Here is an 18,752-nt window from a genome sequence, read left to right as displayed (position 1 = left end):
CCAGGAGGCGGAGGTTGCGGTGAGCCGAGATCGCGCCATTGCACTCCAACCTGGGTAACATGAGTGAAACTCCGTCTCAAAAAAAAAAAAAAAAATGTTGATGGATTGAAAGACGGTAAAGAGGTCTAAACCAGGAGCCAGGACTCTAGGGTCTGAGTCTCATCTCTGGCACCAATGACTCTGCAACTCCGTTTAAGTCTCTTAACTGTCATGCGCCTCATGTGAAATGGAGGAAAGGAGGCTTTGTCCCACCAACCTCTCTGCCTGGCTTAAACAACAGGATGGACCAAAAAAAAAAAAAAAATTACAAGCAAGATGCAAAATGAAAAGAATATTGTTCTATTTTTTCAACACACAGAGGAGGTTATATGCAGAGTTGGAATACTCTTAGTGGAAAACAAGTAACAATAGAATTTAGGTACTTCAAATAGAAGTTTCACCTTCAAACAGAGACTCAGATGTGACTTAGAAAACATTCTGATCTCATTTTAACAGTCTGTTAGTCCACATAGGTTTCATTCCAGTTTGGACTGATCTTCTAAATTTATTTTTTAAATCTCTGGTTTGATTAATGAATACAATAAAATGATTTGGACTTCTAAACCCATAATATGTTATACTGCGGTCAATCAAGAATGTCCTATTCTCCATTAGTAGAATATTAACATCTCCGGGGCCAGCTCTGTTATATACCTGAAACTAACAGCCTCCAGTGCTGGAGGACCAACTGGTAAGGGATCTGGGTAGAAGATACCTACGTTTGTGAATATCAGTGACCTAGGTGGTTCATAAGTCCCCCTCGGCCATGGATGACTAAGGACTAGCAAAGTATTGAGAACCCTGTGCTACCTCCTTCTCCCTCTGAGTCTCAGCTAGGGCTTATACTGACCTCGGTGAAGTCGGCTGTTGTCCATTGCAGGGAGGGTATTGCGTCTGGGGATGGTGGCAGCAACAGATCTGCTATTTTCACTGATTGGAGGTCTCTGCTGAGGGCTGCCCCATCGAGGTGTTTCTGCCTGACTTGGCTTGGGGGGCCGGGGTGGGGGAGCTATGGCTGAGTCCCCAGGAGTGGCCACTGTCATGGCATTGTGGTTCTTGTCCAGAGTGAATGTCCTAGGGATCTGGTAGGCTGAGAGAGGGGTAGCCGGAACATCCATATTGTCTACCAGGAGGTCCCCAAACTCCCGGCACAGGGTGTTGCTGGGCGTCTTGAAGGTGTACACATCCTCATTATCTGTCTCGGAGCCTGTGAGGCTGCCCTTGGTGTGGCCATGGGAGGCCAGGCTGCGGGGGAGGTCATAGGTACTGTCTCTGAATTCTGTATTGTGCCGGCTTGGCTTGGGAAGGCTATAGAAGCCATGGACTTGACCACTGACCCCGTTAACACAGTGTCCATTGCCTTGGGCAAGTTTTTGTACGGCTGTGTCACTCCTCATGAGAAAAGAGGCCCTGGTGCCCTGAGAGAAGCTGGCACTCCTAAAAGAGAAAGAAGGGAAGGGGCAGGAGGGTGAGACAAGCCAAGTACTGCCCCCCAAGGAGACAGGCTGGGATGTTCAAAGCCCCATGCAGCTAATTGATGTGGACAAAACACAGGATGAGGAGTCAGGCCAACCTGAGGTTTATCTGTGACTTGCCAATTACTAGCTGTGTGACCTTGACCAAGGCATTTTCTCTTTCTAAACTTCGGTATAGGCATCTATAAAATGGTGACTAAAAGCATATTTTGAAGGTTGTTTAGATATTAGACTCCAATATATGTAGTATATAGATGTTTAATCAATGTTAGGTTTCATCCATCCCCCACCTCCAAATGGCGGTTATTAGCAGGGGTTATAAACCCCCTCCCCAACCAGGTATCAATAAGCCAGTTGTACTGCCTATATGTTCATTGTTTTAAGTACCACAGCATATGCACATTCAAATACAAATGTTGTGAAATAGTGGAAAGAACCTTTAAGGTGATGTCAGGAAACAGCAAACAAGTCATTTTATCTCTCTGAGTCTGTTCTGCCACTGTAAAACTAGCTCATGGGTATTGATGTTGTAAGTTAAAAAGAACTATTCAGGTCAGCTGCAGTGGCTTATGTCTGTAATCTCAGCACTATGGGAGGCTGAGGCAGGAGGTTCACTTGAGGCCAGGAGTTCCGGACCAGCCTGGGAACATAATAAGACTCCATCACTACAAAAAAAATAATTAGCTGGGCGTGGTGCTGCACATCTGTAGTCCTAGCTACTGGGGGGCGGGGGGCTAAGGCAGGAGGATTGCTTGAGCCCAGAAGTTCAAAGTTAGAGTAAGCTATGATCGCACCACTACACTCCAGTCTAGAAAACAGTGAGACCCTGTCTCAAAAAGACAACCCTCCCATGCAAACAAACAACAAACTATTCACACGTAAGCTATAGATTTATTTTCTACCATAACTTACTGAGAGGCATTTAGAGGGGAAATACCTCTTTCTGGAGATCTAGAAATCTATAGGAAGAATGGTTTCCTGTTTGGGAACTATATTCAGGATAGGAAAAGTTTTGATTAGTACATTTTAAAATTTAGGCTTTGGGCAATAAGACAAGCAGTAAAAAGAGAAGAGAAGCAAGAGAGGAGACTTGTGTTAGGTTCTCATTCTGCCACCAATATGTACTGTGAGTGTCACCAAGCCTCCTCTCTCAGGTGTGACCTAGTATGTTGCAATAATTTGTAAGGGCCCATCTGGCTCTGATGCTCTACAAGCTCTTGGCTTCACAAGAGCGGTTTTCAAACTGGATTCTATGTTCTCTGTAGGTGCTTTGGGAAACTGGAAGGTGCAGTTCTGAGTAAGCAGGGATTCAGGTCTGCTTCTTCAGCTTTGATCCTTTGATTCTTCATAGGGTTTCACTGAGGGGAAAAAAAGAATCAATCCTTTGTAGCAGTGATTCTCAGCCTTTCGAAGGCCATAGGAGTTTTAAAGGCTCTGGTCAAAAGCTCTTGGAGTGTCTCATCAGAAAAGGCAAATCTCATATACGTATAAATTTGTGGGGGCTGTAATACATAGCCCTCTGAGGCCAATCTCTAGACCTTTTGCCTTAGAGAAGCTCTCTCAGCTCCTGGGGAGTTTGTTATTCACAGATGTGGCCACCAGATGGTGTTAGAAAATAGGGGCCAGAGCTTAGAAAGGGGAAAGGAAATAGGTGTGTAGGCCACGCTTCCTCTCATGTAAACTGTACCCATGATGGCTGGAAGTTCCAGGTCAGTCTCCAAACCTTTACTGATGCTCCTCCCCGGGCCTCTACATTCTTCCTCCCTTTCTGTTCCATTCTACACACATAACCAAGCCAACAGCCATGGGCTTGGATGATTGACCATCTAGCCTTTGGATAACATAGTGCTCAGGGAAGAGGACAGGGGAGTGAATAGTAGACATAATATGTTAATGTTGTTTGCATTTTTTTGATGCTTTTTTTTTTTTTTTTGAATTTCCAACTCTGTTGGATCCTCCCATTTGTTTTTGTTCATTTAACATTTAGTGATGTTCTAATCTCCATCTGGGCCAGGCAAAATGGATACAGATGTCACCTGCCCAGTGAGGGATGGTGGGGGAATGTCACAGTAGTGGAGAAGGTGACATGCATACAAATCATTACAGTCAAGTTGGGGTGAGTACGTAGCTGTTGACAGTTGGTATTAACCCTTGCTAGGGGTGGCAGTAGAGAATGTCAGGGAAGCCTCCTTCAGAGAGATGTTATATCTGAGTGAGTCTGGAAGGATGAGCAACAACTGGTTAGGCAGAAAGCAAGAGAAGGGAAATGATATTCTAGTTGAAGGCTCAAAGATGTAGAACACAACCTGGCAAGTTCCAGGAACTGAAAGCTGCTCAGGCCGCAGCAAACATATTAGAAGGCAGGGCTGAGAGAACACAATGGAGGCCAGGCCAGAGCTGAAGGGAATGGGGAGCCTCTGAAGGATTTCAAGGTGGGCATGGGGTTGCAAGAGCATCACAGGTATCCTGCAAAAACCTTTAACATAGTCAAGAATGGGCCGGGTGTGGTGGCTCATGCTTGTAATCCTAGCACTTTGTGAGGCCAAGGTGGGCAGATCACCTGAGGTCAGGAGTTTCAAGACCAGCTTGACTAACATGGTAAAACCCTGTCTCTACAAAAAACAAAACAAAAACTACAAAAATTAGCTGGGCGTAGCGGCAGGCACCTGTAATCCCAGCTACTCGGGAGGTTGAGGCAGGAGAATCACTTAAATGCGAGAGGCAGAGGTTGCAGTGAACTGAGATTGTGCCATTGTACTACAGCCTGGATGACAAAGCAAGACTCCATCTCAAAAAAAAAAAAAAAAAAGAAAAGAAAAACATAGTTAAGAATGAACTCATCATCTTACTCTTGAACTCTTACTTCTCCTCCTGCCTCTCTTGTTTTGGGAATGGCACCAGTTACTCAGGCCAGAAACCTGGGAATCACATTATTATTTCTGCCCAGGGCCTCTCTGATCCTTACATCCTAATAATACTTGCTTTCCTAACTTCCCAGTGTAAACATTTTCAATACTGCCTCACTGCTTCAGGATTAAGCCCAAACTCAGGTTTATCCCAACTCATCTCTCCAATTTTTTCACTGTAGCTCCCCTTTCCACTCTAGAATCCAAACCAAACTTTGCAGTGTTCCCTGTATTCCCCATTTAATCAAGCATTGGGCTTTGTTATGCTGTTGGGCTGTGTCTGGAAGGCTTCTTACCTCAATCTGGCAGGCTCCTACTCCATTTATCCTTCAGGCTCATCTCAGAAGACACATCTTTTAAGGCCATTCTTACATCCTGTACCTCTAAGCATTGCTTAACAATCACTTGCTTGGTTTTGTTCTTGGAGCAGGTAGCAAGTGTTATTTATATTAGGCACCGTTACTACTTATCTCCACCAATAGAAGGTGATTTCCTTGAGGAAAGAAACTCTGTCTTACTCATTTTCTCTCCTTAGCACCCACGTTAGTACTTGTTGCATTGTAAATAATGAATAAATGTTTTTTGTAAGTAAGCAAATGAATAAAGAAAAGTATGGTGCTGCCATCCCTTTTCCTGGGCTTGGCCCAAACCTTCTGATCAGCAGATCAAACCTCTTCTTCTGTAGAATCCACTAGCTTATGTTCCAACTTCCCTCTACCCTGGCATCCTTCTCTCTTGCTCACAGAACTACTCACTCATTCCTAAACATGTCCTGTGTAGCCTAAACTTCAGCCCTGGGCTTGCATTACCCACCTCCCTGTGGAATGCTTCTTGATACATGAAAATTTTATACAAAGTCCAAAAGAAGCCTTTCACTCAACAAAGGTATTACAGGTCCCTAATTCTCCTTTTTACCGTAATCATTCCTTCCTCTGTGCTACCACAGCACTCTGTGCTACCACAGCACTCTGTGCTTCCATCGTAACACTCACCTTATTCTGCCTTACATTAGTTATTCAGGTCTGTGTCTTTCTACTTCTACCAGACCATGCGCTCCTAGAAGGCAGAGGGCCATATTCTGCACACTGGCATAGTGCCAAGCATATGATTGATAATAGTGACACATGTTGAGGGAGACTGATTATTACCTCAGTAACAAAGCAAGAGGAGTTGAACAAGGGACTCTTGGCCAAAGTTACATACTCAGAGGGCAGGGAATTTGTTCTAGCACCTAAGTCTCTGGGCGCCCCACCTGCTCAAACCATGCTACAGTGTAGGTCCCTTTGGGTCATGATCCAGATGAAGAATTCCAAATACTCAGCAGTCCTGTGGCCTTTAGTACTTTCATGTAAACATTAACTGAGGCCTATGTCACTGTAATGACCCGAGTTGCTTTTGTGGGATGCATAATCCACCTGGAAGTGGTGGATTTGGAGACAAGCTTCTCTTCCAGGGCTGGGCTTATAGGAGCCTCATAAAATAGGCAAGATACTAGGCCATACATATCACATGTGATCTCACTTTAAATCCTAATAGTTCCGAGACACATCTTACTTTCACATATCAGATGAGGAAAACAGTAAATGGCATAGTTGCTGCAGAAAGATACTCAAACACAAGTGTGTAGGGGAGATCCCTGGGGGCAAAAAGAAGTTTCAGAGAAGATATTCCCTCAAGCCAGCAGTGCCAAATGCCTTTCCTTCCCATTCCTGGATGATGGCTCCTCCAGAGGCTATTCGTATCAGATAGTCTCTCTCTTGGCTTTTAAAAGTGTTTTCTAGCCACTTCATTTTGTACTTGTTCTTCCACATATTTTCATTTAATTTTATGTACCATACTGTATGATGATTTTGCTTTTTTCTATCCCACTGGACTCCCAGAAACTTAATGATGAAATACTTGACTCACTTTGATTTTTCAATGAGTATGTTGCCACTTAAGGGAGACTTAATATAAAATGCTTGTAAGTAATTAACCACCATTTAGAGTTCTGTACTATCACTGGCCATTGTAAGATGTCATCTGAACCACCCTCTTGCATTTGACCCATTGCAAATGGATCCTTCCTGTGAAGGAAGAAAACTCAGAAAACTCTGTGTCACAAATCTTTGAGAGTGATCTTTGTATTTCAAACCCTTCTGGCAGCAGTTCTGAGACAATTTTGACAGAACTCTCTGGTTACAGAGCAAAGCTGTACATGTGAAACTAAAAGTTGTATATTTTGCCTTTGGTCAATCCTCTGGATGAATGAGTCAGGGAAGACTTGGAAAAGACTAATGATGGATAAGCTCTCCATTGACATTTCTAATTTTACCATTTACCCACCATCTTTCTATAGAGTACTGCTGCAGGGTCAATGATGCTTTCATTCTGGAATCTCATCAATGAAATTTCACTCCCTGTCACCCTCACCAGAATTATGGCTTTTCAGGGCATGTGTCTCATATCAATGTATCATCTGCTACAGGTTTAACAGCCTTCTTGAAATAAGAAGACAGGCACTGGCTAGAATCTGGAATGAGGTCCCAAAGGCTGGATGGCGAGAATAAGCCCAGTGAAACCAATTTGTCTTCAAAGAGAAAAAAAACCTCTCTTTGTCTTGACTCTGCCAGTTCAAAACTCTTTCCATTGGCAATAGATATTTTTCTGAATAGTTACTTATTTTAGCTCAGTGGAAGACCTGCATTTTGAGAACTCAAGTTATTTTAGCAGGAATACATTTAGTATTTCAAGAACAGTGGCTATTATTGCAGTAAAAGTGATGATAAATATATAATTCACAGTTTTTTTCTAAGGTGCTTAATTTATTGTGTCTTTATAATCAGGTTCCCACATAAATGAAAAAAGAGAAAGTGGGTATTAATAATTAATAGCCTCAGTAATCCAATCAGACATAGTTCTATCTAGTCTATGCTAGGCAGAGATGAATGGGGCTGATTCTCCTTATACTCCCTACTCAAAATAACCTTATAGGATTACTTTGGAGATCATACGCGGTAACTGACATAAAAGTGCTTTGTAAACTTTAAAGCATTCCTTTTTTTCCAGAGCACCTAGTATATAATGGGAATGCCAGAGGGAACAGGATTAAAACCTATTCATATTTTTACCAACACTTGGCACTGTTGATCTTTTTTTCTTTTTTGAGACAAGGTCTGGCTCTATTGCTCAGGCTACAGTGCAGTGGCATGATCTCGGTTCACTACAACCACCGCTCAAGGCATCCTCCCCCCTCAGGCTTCTAAGTAGTTGGGACTACAGGCGTGCACCACTATGCCTGGCTAATATTTTCTGGATTGCTTTTGGTAGAGACAGGGTTTTGCCATGTTGCCTATGCTGATCTCACACTTGTGAGCTGAAACAATTCACCTGCCTTGTCCTCCCAAAGTGCTGGGATTATAGACATGAGCCACTGCATCCGGCCTGTTAGTCATTTTTTATTTTAGCCCTTCCAGCAGAGGTGAAGCAGAAGCTCGCTGAGATTATAATTTGCATTTCCCAGAACACTGAATATCTATTCATGTGCTTATTGGACATTCCAATATCTTTGTTTTTTGGTGAAGTATCTGTTCAAATCTTTGGCCCATTAAAAAAAACTGAATTGCTCTCTTCTTATTGAATTGTAGAAATTCTTTATGTAGACCAGAAACAAATCATTTGTTAGATATGCATGTTGAATATTTTCTCACATTTTGTGACTTGCCTTTTTTTTTTTTTTTTTTTTTGGAGATAGAGTCTCACTCGGCTCACTCTGTCACCCAAGCTAGAGTGCAGTGGTGCGATCTCAGCTCACTGCAACCTCTACCTCCTGGGTTAATGTGATTCTCATGCCTCAGCCTCTTCTGTAGCTGGGACTACAGTTGCACACCACAATGCCTAAGTTTTGTATTTTTAGCAGACATGGGGTTTCGTCACGTTGGCCAGGCTGGTCTTGGACCCATAACCTCAAGTGATCTGCCTGCCTCAGCCTCCCAAAGTGCTGGGATTACAGGCGTGTGCCACCATGCCCAGCCCATTTTGTTTTCTTAAAGAGGCCTCTTGAAGAATAAAAGTTTTAATTTTGATAAGGACTACTTTATCAGTTTTTTCTCTTTTACAATTCTTGCATTTTGTGTCCTATATACAAATCTTTGCTTACCTCAAGAGCATGGAGATGTTTTCCTCTAGAAGTTTATTTTTTTTTTAAATACAGGGTCTTACTGTCACCCAGGCTACAGTGCAATGCAATGATCTTGGCTCACTGCAGCCTTCACCTTCCCCAGGCTCAAGTGATACTCCCACCTCAGCGGGCTGAGTAGCTGGGGAAGCAGGCACACGCGACCATGCCTGGCTATTTTTTGTATTTTCTGTAGAGACTGGGTTTTGCCATGTTACCCAGGCTGGTTTTGAACTCCTGAGCTCAACCAATCCGCCCTTCTCAGCCTCCTAAAGTGCCAGGATTATAGGTGTGAGCCACTGCGCCCAGCATAGAAGTTTCATTTTAGAGTATATTTGATTTTACATTTAGGTCTCTGATGTATTTTAATTTTGGGGTGAATGGTGTGATATGAAGGGTTGCTGTTCTTTTTTTATTATTTCTGTATGAATATCAAGCTGTTCCAGCATCATTTGCAGAAACACACACACACATACACACATATGTGTGTATGTGTATATATATGTGTGTGTGTATATATATATACACACACATACATATATATACACACACACATTTATATTTAATACATTTTATATATTAAAATATATATGCATTTAAAATATTTATATAAATATATGTGTTTGTATATATTTCTCTTCTGGATGTACCAATCTCTTCTAGTGATCTATAAGTTTTTATCCTTTCACCAATAAAACAGTATCTTGATTACCATAGTTTTTTAAAGAAAGTCCTAAAATCAAGTAGTATAAATCCTGACTTTGTTGTTGTTCTTTTTAAAAAATTTCTTTGGTTATTCTAGGTTGTTTGCATTCTCACATAAATTTTAGAATCAGCTTATCAGTATCTATGTGTGTTAGTCAGTTTTCACACTGCTGACAAAGACATACCCAAGACTGGGAAGAGAGGTTTAATTGAACTTAGAGTTCCACATGGCTTGGGGAGACCTCAGAATCATGGCGGGAGGCAAAAGGCACTTCTTACATGGTGCCAGCAAGAGAAAATGAGGAAGAAGCAAAAGCGGAAACCCCTGATAAACCCATCAGATCTCGTGAGACTTAGTATCCTGAGAATAGCAGAAGAAAGACCTGACCCATGATTCAATTACCTTCTCCTGGGTCCCTTCCCACAGCATGTGGGAATTCTGGGATAAACAGTTCAAATTGAGATTTGGATGGGGACACAGCCAAACCACACTATTCCACCCCCGGCCCCTCCAAATCTCATATCCTCACGTTTCAAAACCAATCATGCCTTCCCAATAGTCCCTCAAAGTTTTAATTTCAGCATTAACCCCAAAGTCCACAGTCCAAAGTCTCATCTGAGACAAGACAAGTCCCTTCCCGCCTGTGAGCCTATAAAATCAAAAAGCAGGCTGGTTACTTCCTAGATGCAATGAGGGTACAGGTCTTGGGTAAATACAGCCATTCCAAATGGGAGAAACTGGCCAAAACAAAGGGGTTACAGGGCTCACACAAGTCTGAAATCCAGTGGGACAGTCAAACTTTAAGGCTCCAAAATGATCTCCTTTGACTCCAAGTCTTACATCCAGATCACACTGATGCAAGAGGTGGGCTCCCAGCATCTTGGGCAGCTCCATCCCTGTGACTTTGCAGGGTACAGCCTCCCTCCTGGCTGCTTTCACAGGCTGGCGTTGAGTGTCTGCACCTTTTCCAGGCACACGGTACAAGCTGTTGGTGGAGCTACCATTCTGGGGTCTGTAGTATGGTGGCCCTCCTCTCACAACTCCAGCAGGCAGTGCCCAGTAGGGACGCTGTGTGGGGGCTCTGACCCCACATTTCCTTTCTGCATTGCCCTAGCAGAGGTTCTTCATGAGAGCCCCACCCCTGCAGCAAACTTTTGCTTGGGCATCCAGGCTTTTCCATATGTCCTCTGAAATCTAGGTAGAGGTTCCCAAACCCCAATTTTTGACTTCTGTGCACCCACAGGCTCAACACCACTTGGAAGCTACCAAGACTTGGGTCTTCCACCCTCTGAAGCCACAGCCTGAGCTGTACATTGGCCCCTTTCAGCCACGACTGGAGTAGCTGGGATACAAGGCACCAAGTCCCTAGGCTGCACATAGCACAGGGACCCTGGGCCAGGCCCAGAAACCACTTTTTCCTCCTGGGCATCCAGGCCTGTGATGGGAGGGGCTGCCATGAAGGTCTCTGACATGGCCTGGAACATTTTCCTCATGGTCTTGGAGATTAACATTAGGCTCCTTGCTACTTATGCAAACACCTGCAGCTGGCTTGAATTTCTCCCCAAAAGCGGGTTTTTCTCTTTTATTTTTGGAGATGGAGTCTTGCTCTGTCCCCCAGGCTAGAGTGCAGTGGTGCAATCTCTGTTCATTGCAACCTCCGCCTTCTGGTTTCAAGCAATTCTCCTGACTCTGTAGCTGGGATTATGGGGAACCGCCACCACGCAGGGCTAATTTTTTCATTTTTAGTAGAGACAGGATTTCACTACGTTGGCCAGGCTGGTCTCGAACCCCTGACCTTGTGATCTGCCTGCCTTGGCCTCCCAAAGTGCTGATATTACAGGCGTGAGCCACCGCACCCAGCCAGGCTTTTCTTTTCCATCACGCCAGGCGGCAAATTTTTCGACTGTTTGTGTTCTGCTGCCCTTATAAAATCGAATGCCTTTAACAGTACCCAAGTCACCTCTTGAATGCTTTGTTGCTTAGAAATTTCTTTCACCAGATACCCTAAATCATCTCTCTCAACTTGAAAGTTCCACAAATCTCTAGGGCAGGCGCAAAATGCCACCACTCTCTTTGCTAAAACAACAAGAGTCACCTTTGCTCCAGTTCCCAACAAGTTCCTTATTTCCATCTGAGACCACCTCAGCCTGGACCATATCGCTAACAGGCTTTTAGTCAAAGCCATTCAACAAGTCTCCAAGAAGTTCCAAACTTTCCCACATTTTCCTGTCTTCTTCTGAGCCCTCCAAACTGTTCCAACCTCTACCTGTTACCCAGTTCCAAAGTCGCTTCCACATTTCTGGTAGCTTTTCAGCAGTGCCCACTCTACTGGTACCAGTTTACTGTATTAGTCCATTTTCATGCTGCTGATAAAGACATACTTGAGACTGGGATTTTTATTTGGATTGTGTTGAATCTACAGAACAATTTGAGAAAAACTGCCACCTAAATAATATTGAGTCTTCTAGTTTATAACTATTGTACATCACTCTCCATATTTAGGTCTTTCATTTCTCTCCACAACACTTGCCAGTTTTCAGTGAAGAAGTATTGCATATTTGTTGATAATTTCTAAGTATTCCATGTTTTCTGCTACCATTCTATAAAGAATTAAATTTTTTTCATTTTCCAATTGCTTGCTGCACACTGTAAAACTTGTTTTTGCATAAAACCTTTCTTATCTTATGACCTTGCTTTTTTGTTGTTGTTAAAATAGAGACAGGGTTTCACCATGTTGCCCAGGATGGTCTTGATCTCCTGACCTCGTGATCTACCCGCCTCGGCCTCCCAAAGTGCTGGGATTACAGGTGCGAGCCACTGTGCCCAGCAAGAGAATTTTTTAAACTGATAAAGGACTTCTATGGAACCCTACAGCTAAGATCATACCTAATGGAGAAATATTGAACCTAATGCCCTAAAATTAAAAACGAGGAGAGAATACCTGTTCTTACCACTTCTATTTAACTTTGTACTGGAGATTCTAGTCAGTTCCATGGAGGAACAGTGGTTCATGCCTGTAATCCCAACATTTTGGAATGCTGAGCAGGCAGATAACTGGAAATCAAGAGTTCAGGACCAGCCTGGGCAACATGGCAAAACCCTGTCTCTATTTTAACAACAACAAAAAAGCAAGGTCATAAGATAAAAAAGTCTTTTTATCTAAAAATATAAAAATTAGCCAGGTGTGGTGGCAGGCACCTATAATCCCAGCTACTCGGGAGGCTGAGGCAGGAGAATCACTTGAACTCAGGAGGCGGAAGTTGCAGTGAGCCAAGATTGCACCATTGCACTCCAGCCTGGGTGACAAGAGTGAGACTCCATCTCCCAAAAAAAAAAAAAAAAAAAGTTCTCCTTGGTTCATAGTTTGCTAAGATATACTTTTTTTTTCCATGAAGTATTGAGTTTTGTCTCTGCATCTATTGAGATTATGACATTATTTTTTATTTTTATTTTTTTTTTGAGACAGGCTCACTCCGTCACCAGGCGCCAGGATGGAGTGCAGTGGCACGGCCTTGGCTCATTGCAACCTCCGCCTCCCGGGTTCAAGCAATTCTCCTGCCTCAGCCTCCCGAGTAGCTGGGACTACAGGCGTGTGCTACCACGCCCAATGACATTATTTTTCTTCTTCATTCTCTTAATGTAATGAATTACACTGGTTGGTTTTTTTGAAGTCAAACCAACCTTTTTCCTGGGATAAACACTACTTTGTCATGATGTCTTGCCCCTAATGTATACACACATACATATTCCCTAATATATGTATTGTCCCTAATAGACACACATAGATATACATACATATGTATTTAGTTGGATTCAACTGCCAATCCTTTGTTTTTCAAAAGGATTTCTGTGTATTATTTACAGGGGATATTGCTCTGTAATTTATTTCCCGTCATCTTTGCCAGATTTTGATACTAGGGTTTTGCTGGTCTCATAAAATAAGCTGTGAAAGAATCCTCTCCTCCTATGGGTAAGATTTGTGTTATCTTTGAATGCTTGGTAGAATTTATCAGTAAAACCATCTGGGCATAGTTTTCTAGGTATTTGCCCAAGGGAAATAAAAACAAATGTTCCTACAAAGATTTGTTTATTACTGTTTAAGTACAAATGGGTCTTAATTTGTAATAGCCAAAACTAGAAACAATCTAAATGCTTATCATCATGTGAATAGAAAAGTGAATTGTGATATAAAGATACACTATACTACTGAGAAATAAAAAGGAACAAACTAATGACACATGTATAAACATGGATGAATCCCAAAAGCATTATGCAGAATGAAACAAGTCAAGAAAACTAGTACATACAATATGATTCCATCTATGTAAAATTCTAGAAAATGCAAATGAATCTGTAGCAGCAGAAAGGCTGTCACTGGTTCTCAAGGAATGAGGTAAAGGAAGGATGGATTACAAAGGGACATGAGGAAACTATATACATGCCACTGACTGTACTTCAATTTCTTCTTAAAAAATTGTGGAAAACAAAAGAATGGGGAAATCTAGAACTGAAAAATCAGTTTAAAAAATCATCTTAACTGAGCCGAGAGAGAAAAAGATTGGAAAAAATATATAATGTAAGTGACTGTTGGGTCAGTATCAAATAGTCTAGCATATGAATAACTGAGTCTCAGAAGGAATGCCCATCAGTAATAGGCTGGATAGAGAAAATGTGGTACATATACACCATGGAATACTATGCAGCCATAAAAAGGAATTAGATCGTGTCCTTTGCAGGGACATGGATGGAGCTGGAAGCCGTTATACTCAGCAAACTAACTCAGGAACAGAAAACCAAGCACTGCATGTTTTCACTTATAGGTGGAAGCTTAACGATGAGAACACACGGACACCGGAGGTGGGGGGAAAAACACAAATTGGGGGCTGTTGAACAGGGGAGATGGAGGGAGAACATCAGAAAGAATAGCTAATGCATGCTGGGCTTAATACCTAGGTGATGGGTTGATCTGTGCAGTAAACCACCATGGCACATGTTTACCTATGTAATAAATCTGCACATCCTGCACATGTACCCTGCAAGTTAAAATAAAAGTTGAAGGGAAAAAAAAGAAAATGTGGCAGAAAAAGATTCGAAGAGGCCAGGTGTGGTAGCTCATCCCAGCACTTTGGGAGGCTGATGTGGGAGGACTGCTCGAGGCCAGGAGTTTTGGACCAGCCTGGGCAATACAGCGAGACGTCATCTCTACAAAAAATTAATCAAGCATGGTGGCATATGCCTGTAGTCTCAGCTACTTGGAAGGCTAAGACAGGAGGATCTGAAGCCCAGGAGTCTGAGGCTGCACTGAGTTATGTACACTAGCCTAGGTGCCAGATTGAGACCCTGTCACTGAAAAAAAAAGAAAAGAAAAGAAAAAAGAAAAAGGTTGGGCTGGGTGTGGTGGCTCACACCTGTAATCCCAGCACTTTGGGAAGCCGAGGCAGGTGGATCTTGATCAAGAGATTGAGACCATCCTGGCTAACATAGTAAAACCCCATCTCTGCTAAAAATACAAAAATTAGCTGGGTGCAGTGGCACACGCCTGTAGTTCCAGTTACTCAGGAGGCTGAGGAAGGAGAATTGCTTGAACCCAGGAGGCAGAGGTTGCAGTGAGCTGAGATCATGCCACTGCACTCCAGCCTGAGTGACAGAGTGAGACTCCATCTCAAAAAAACAAAACAAAACAAAACAAAAAAGGTCGAAGAAATATTGGTAGAAAATTTGCTAAACTGGATTAAAAAAAAGCAACAGATAGGACTAAAAAACTAAGTCAACCCACAAAAACAAAGTTTTTGGATGTTTACTTTACAACAGATATGAAAACTAACTCAAAATGGATCAAAGACCTAAACGTAAGAGCTACAACTATAAACCTCTTATAAGACAATATACGTAGAAGAAAAGCTTCATAACTCTGGATTCGACAATGATTTCTTGAATATGATACTACAAGCACAGGCAACAAAAATACAAATGGATAAATTGAACTGTATGAGAATTAAAATACCTATGTTTCAAAGAACATGATCAGCAGAGTAAAAAGCCAATCTGTGGGAGAAATATTTGCAAATCATATATCTGGTAACGGTTTAATATCCAGAATAGGTAAAGAACTCCAACAACTCAACAACCCCAACAAAAATCAAACAAGCTGACTAAAAAATGGACAAAAGACTTGGAATAGACATTTCTCCAAAGAAGATACACAAATGGCCAACATACACATGAGATTATACCACTATGCAAATCAAGACCACAATGAGATACCACATCACATCCACTTTCTTAAGGAAAAAAAAAAAGGAAGTTATGCTAGCAAAATGGTTAACAAGAAACCCTTAGTGCTTGTCCCCCTCAGAAAGACAGGCAGAACAATGAATAAACAACTACATTTTAGCAAAAACAACTGAGGGAGGGTCCCAGGATGCATCAGAGGAGTAAAAGAAACTCAATGAGCACATAAACTTGGTATGATCAAATAGAGAACAGAATGAAATACACTGGGCCTTCATCACTCCATGGAAAATCAGCTTGGAACCAGGAGGAACTTCTTTTAGTGGGAAGGTTGGCAGGAGGATCACAGCAACTGCCATCAACACCTTGGACATCTCAGACCTCTCCACTGGAGTCCCTTGAAGTCCTTGTAGGCACTAAGCCCAGTGAAGGGAGTTGCCTAGGGTCCACATAGCTGAGTTCCCCCAAGAGAAGGAGCCAACACTGTACCCCATCCCCTGTGGTCCAGGTGGCTTCTGTGCTATGCCATCTTGGAAGTGAAACTATGGCTGGAGTGTGTCTTGCTCCAGGGGTGAGTAGCCATGGCTCCCTTTCATTCCTGAGGCTAAGCTGCAGCTGAGCCATCCTAGCCCTGTGGCCTAACATTCCAAAGCTGAGCTATGAGCAGTTGTTATACCCTTCCAAGTGGGGTCAAGCAGAAGTAAAGCTATTCCACCTACTTCTTTCCCCATTCCCTTGGGTCAGAGCTGAAGCAGTACACTCTCTTCTGGGAAAAGAGCATCTTGACTGCTTAGAACAGTCATGCCTCCACAGTGCCTAAGATGAAGCCAGTGGCTGCATCCCAGGAAACAGTGCATTGGCTCCCCAAAGTGGTCAAGCACCCTAGTACCTAAAATGACATGGTGGTCTGCATTCCAAGGAAAGGATGCCTGGGCTGCTCAGAACAGTCACACCCTCCCAGGCCTGAGCTGAGGCAGCACATCACCCCCTGGGGAATGGGTGCCCTAGTTGAGCTGAGCAATGGTACCTTCCAAGGCTGAGCTGATATAAGACCCTGAGTCTCAGGGAAAGAGAGCCGTGCCTGAGCTGAGACACCCTGCCCTATAGGGCAAAAACTCTAGTGCCTTGCTTTCTTGGAGCTGCACTAGTCCCCGACAGTTTGAGCTATTGAGTCATCCCTCTCCCTGGGGAGTAGAGTCATTGCTGTGCTGTTCCCTGCCCCTCTATGGCCCAAAAGACAGCTGTACTCTACTATTCCGAGGTATTTGCTAAGCCTAACGAGGGTCCAGGGTCACTGCTACATAGTCTACCATCCCAAGACCCAAGTTGCCATTGAGCCTTACTGGCTCAGGTTCCCAAATTCAAGCTGTACCCTGCTCCCTGAAACCAAACCTCCAGAACATCCCTTCTTCCCCAGGGTAAGGCCAGTTCTGTGCCCTGTTTACCGGGGGTAGAATCACAGCTGGTCCCATGAGCCTGAGCTGCTAGAGGGTTCAACAAAGTCATAGATCCTGGCTCGGTGGATAGTCCACATCTAACCCTGCTACAGAGTGAACCTGTACCCCAAGACTCAGCTGCCACAACAGGTTCATGAGACTCTGAGCTTAGAACCCCAATCCCACATAAGCTCCAAGCACCAGTACCTAGAACTCAGTACTGCTGGAGCTACTTGTAGATCATGCCAGACCTGACACCAAGAGGAATCCCCTGGATAAGTCTCCTCATTGTGGGGAAAATGAGAATAGAAAGACTCTAAATGCCCTTGACACTAAGGATATTAACAATGTCCCATGCTACCACTGATGCTGCACAAACTTCTATAGTCTAGGCCACTGAGGCATTCACAGTTTTTATTAATGTTAAACATAGGCAAAGAAGGTGCATGCAGACTATACTATTGCACCTATGTGGAAACACAATCACCATACTCTTTTCAACTGGAACACTAAAACCTAACTGCAGGTGAAAGTCTTTCTCTAAGAAATCCACTGTAGAAAGTCTGGAAGAGGTAATCTTTCCACCAGAAGCATGGATATTAACATGAGAACACAAGAAACACAAAAAAAGTAAGGAAATACAACACCAAAAAAGCACAAAAGAAACTGGCTACTGACTCTTGCTAGTAACAGATCCCAATGAAAAGGAGATCAACAAATTACAGAAAGACAATTCAAAGTAATGATGTTAAGAAAAGTCAGTGAGATACCAGAAAATACAGACAGACAATTTAAAGAAATCAGGACAAAGAATTCACATATGAACAAAAAAATTCAACAAAGAAAGAAAAAAACCAAACAGAAATTCTGCAGCTGAAGAATTCAATGCATGAAATAAAAAACAGAAGAGAGAGCTTCAACAGCAAATTTGATCAATCAGAAGAAAGAATATCTGAACTTGAAGACAGGTAGTTTGAAATTACCTAGCCAGAAGGAAAAAAAGGAATACAAATGAAAAGAGTGAAGAAAACCTGCAAGATTTATGAAACACCATTAAGATGGACAGGGAGAGACAGACTCTAATATAATCATCGCTGGAGACTTCAACACCTCACTCTCAGCATGGACAGACCACCTAGATGAAAAATCAGCCAGGAAACATTAGATTTAAATTGCACTTTAGACCACATGGACCTAACAGAATATTTCATCCAACAGCTGCAGAGTATAATTCTTCTCATGAGCACATGTGACATTCTATAGTACAGACCACATGTTAGGCCACATACAAGTCTCAAGAGATTTTAAAATAAATGATGTCACATCAAGCATCTTTTCTGATCACAATGGAATAAAACTAGAAATCAATAAATAACAAGAGGAAGTTTCAAAACTGTACAAATATATGGAAAATTAAACAATATGCCCTTGAATGATTAATGGGTCAATGAAGAGATTAAGAATGAAATTTAGAAATGTCTTGAAACAAATGAAAATAGAAACACAACATACCAAAACCTATGGTATACAGCAAAAGCATTATTAAGAGGGAAGTTTATGGCAATAAATGCTAATATCAAAAAAGTAAAAAAATTTCAAATACACAACCTAATGATGCATCTTAGGGAAACAGAAAAACAAAAACCAAACCCAAAATTGGTAAAAGGGCAGGGAAAAAAAGATCAGAGCAGAAATAAAATCGAGACAAAAAATATAAAAGATCAACAAAATGAAGTTAATTTTCTCAAAGAATTAAAAAAAAAAATCAACAAACCAGTAGCTAGACTAGCCAAGAAAAAAAAA

General features: G+C 42.3%; 1 protein-coding gene across 2 annotated transcripts in view; it reads right to left on the bottom strand.

Annotated features, from left to right (window-relative positions):
* The window catches only part of GAB2 (GRB2 associated binding protein 2), a 213,722-nt gene that overhangs the window by 10,330 nt on the left and 184,640 nt on the right, over positions 1 to 18,752 (bottom strand). For both annotated transcript variants that reach the window (XM_017509848.1, XM_017509847.2), the window contains exon 4: positions 890 to 1,476. In XM_017509848.1, the coding sequence (XP_017365337.1) occupies positions 890 to 1,476 (587 nt within the window). The remainder of the gene's footprint in view (positions 1 to 889; positions 1,477 to 18,752) is intronic.

The sequence above is a fragment of the Cebus imitator genome, unplaced genomic scaffold (assembly GCF_001604975.1).
Source record: "Cebus imitator isolate Cc_AM_T3 unplaced genomic scaffold, Cebus_imitator-1.0 Scaffold424, whole genome shotgun sequence".
Classification (NCBI taxonomy): domain Eukaryota; kingdom Metazoa; phylum Chordata; class Mammalia; order Primates; family Cebidae; genus Cebus; species Cebus imitator.
This window is presented reverse-complemented; position numbering and strand designations above follow the sequence as displayed.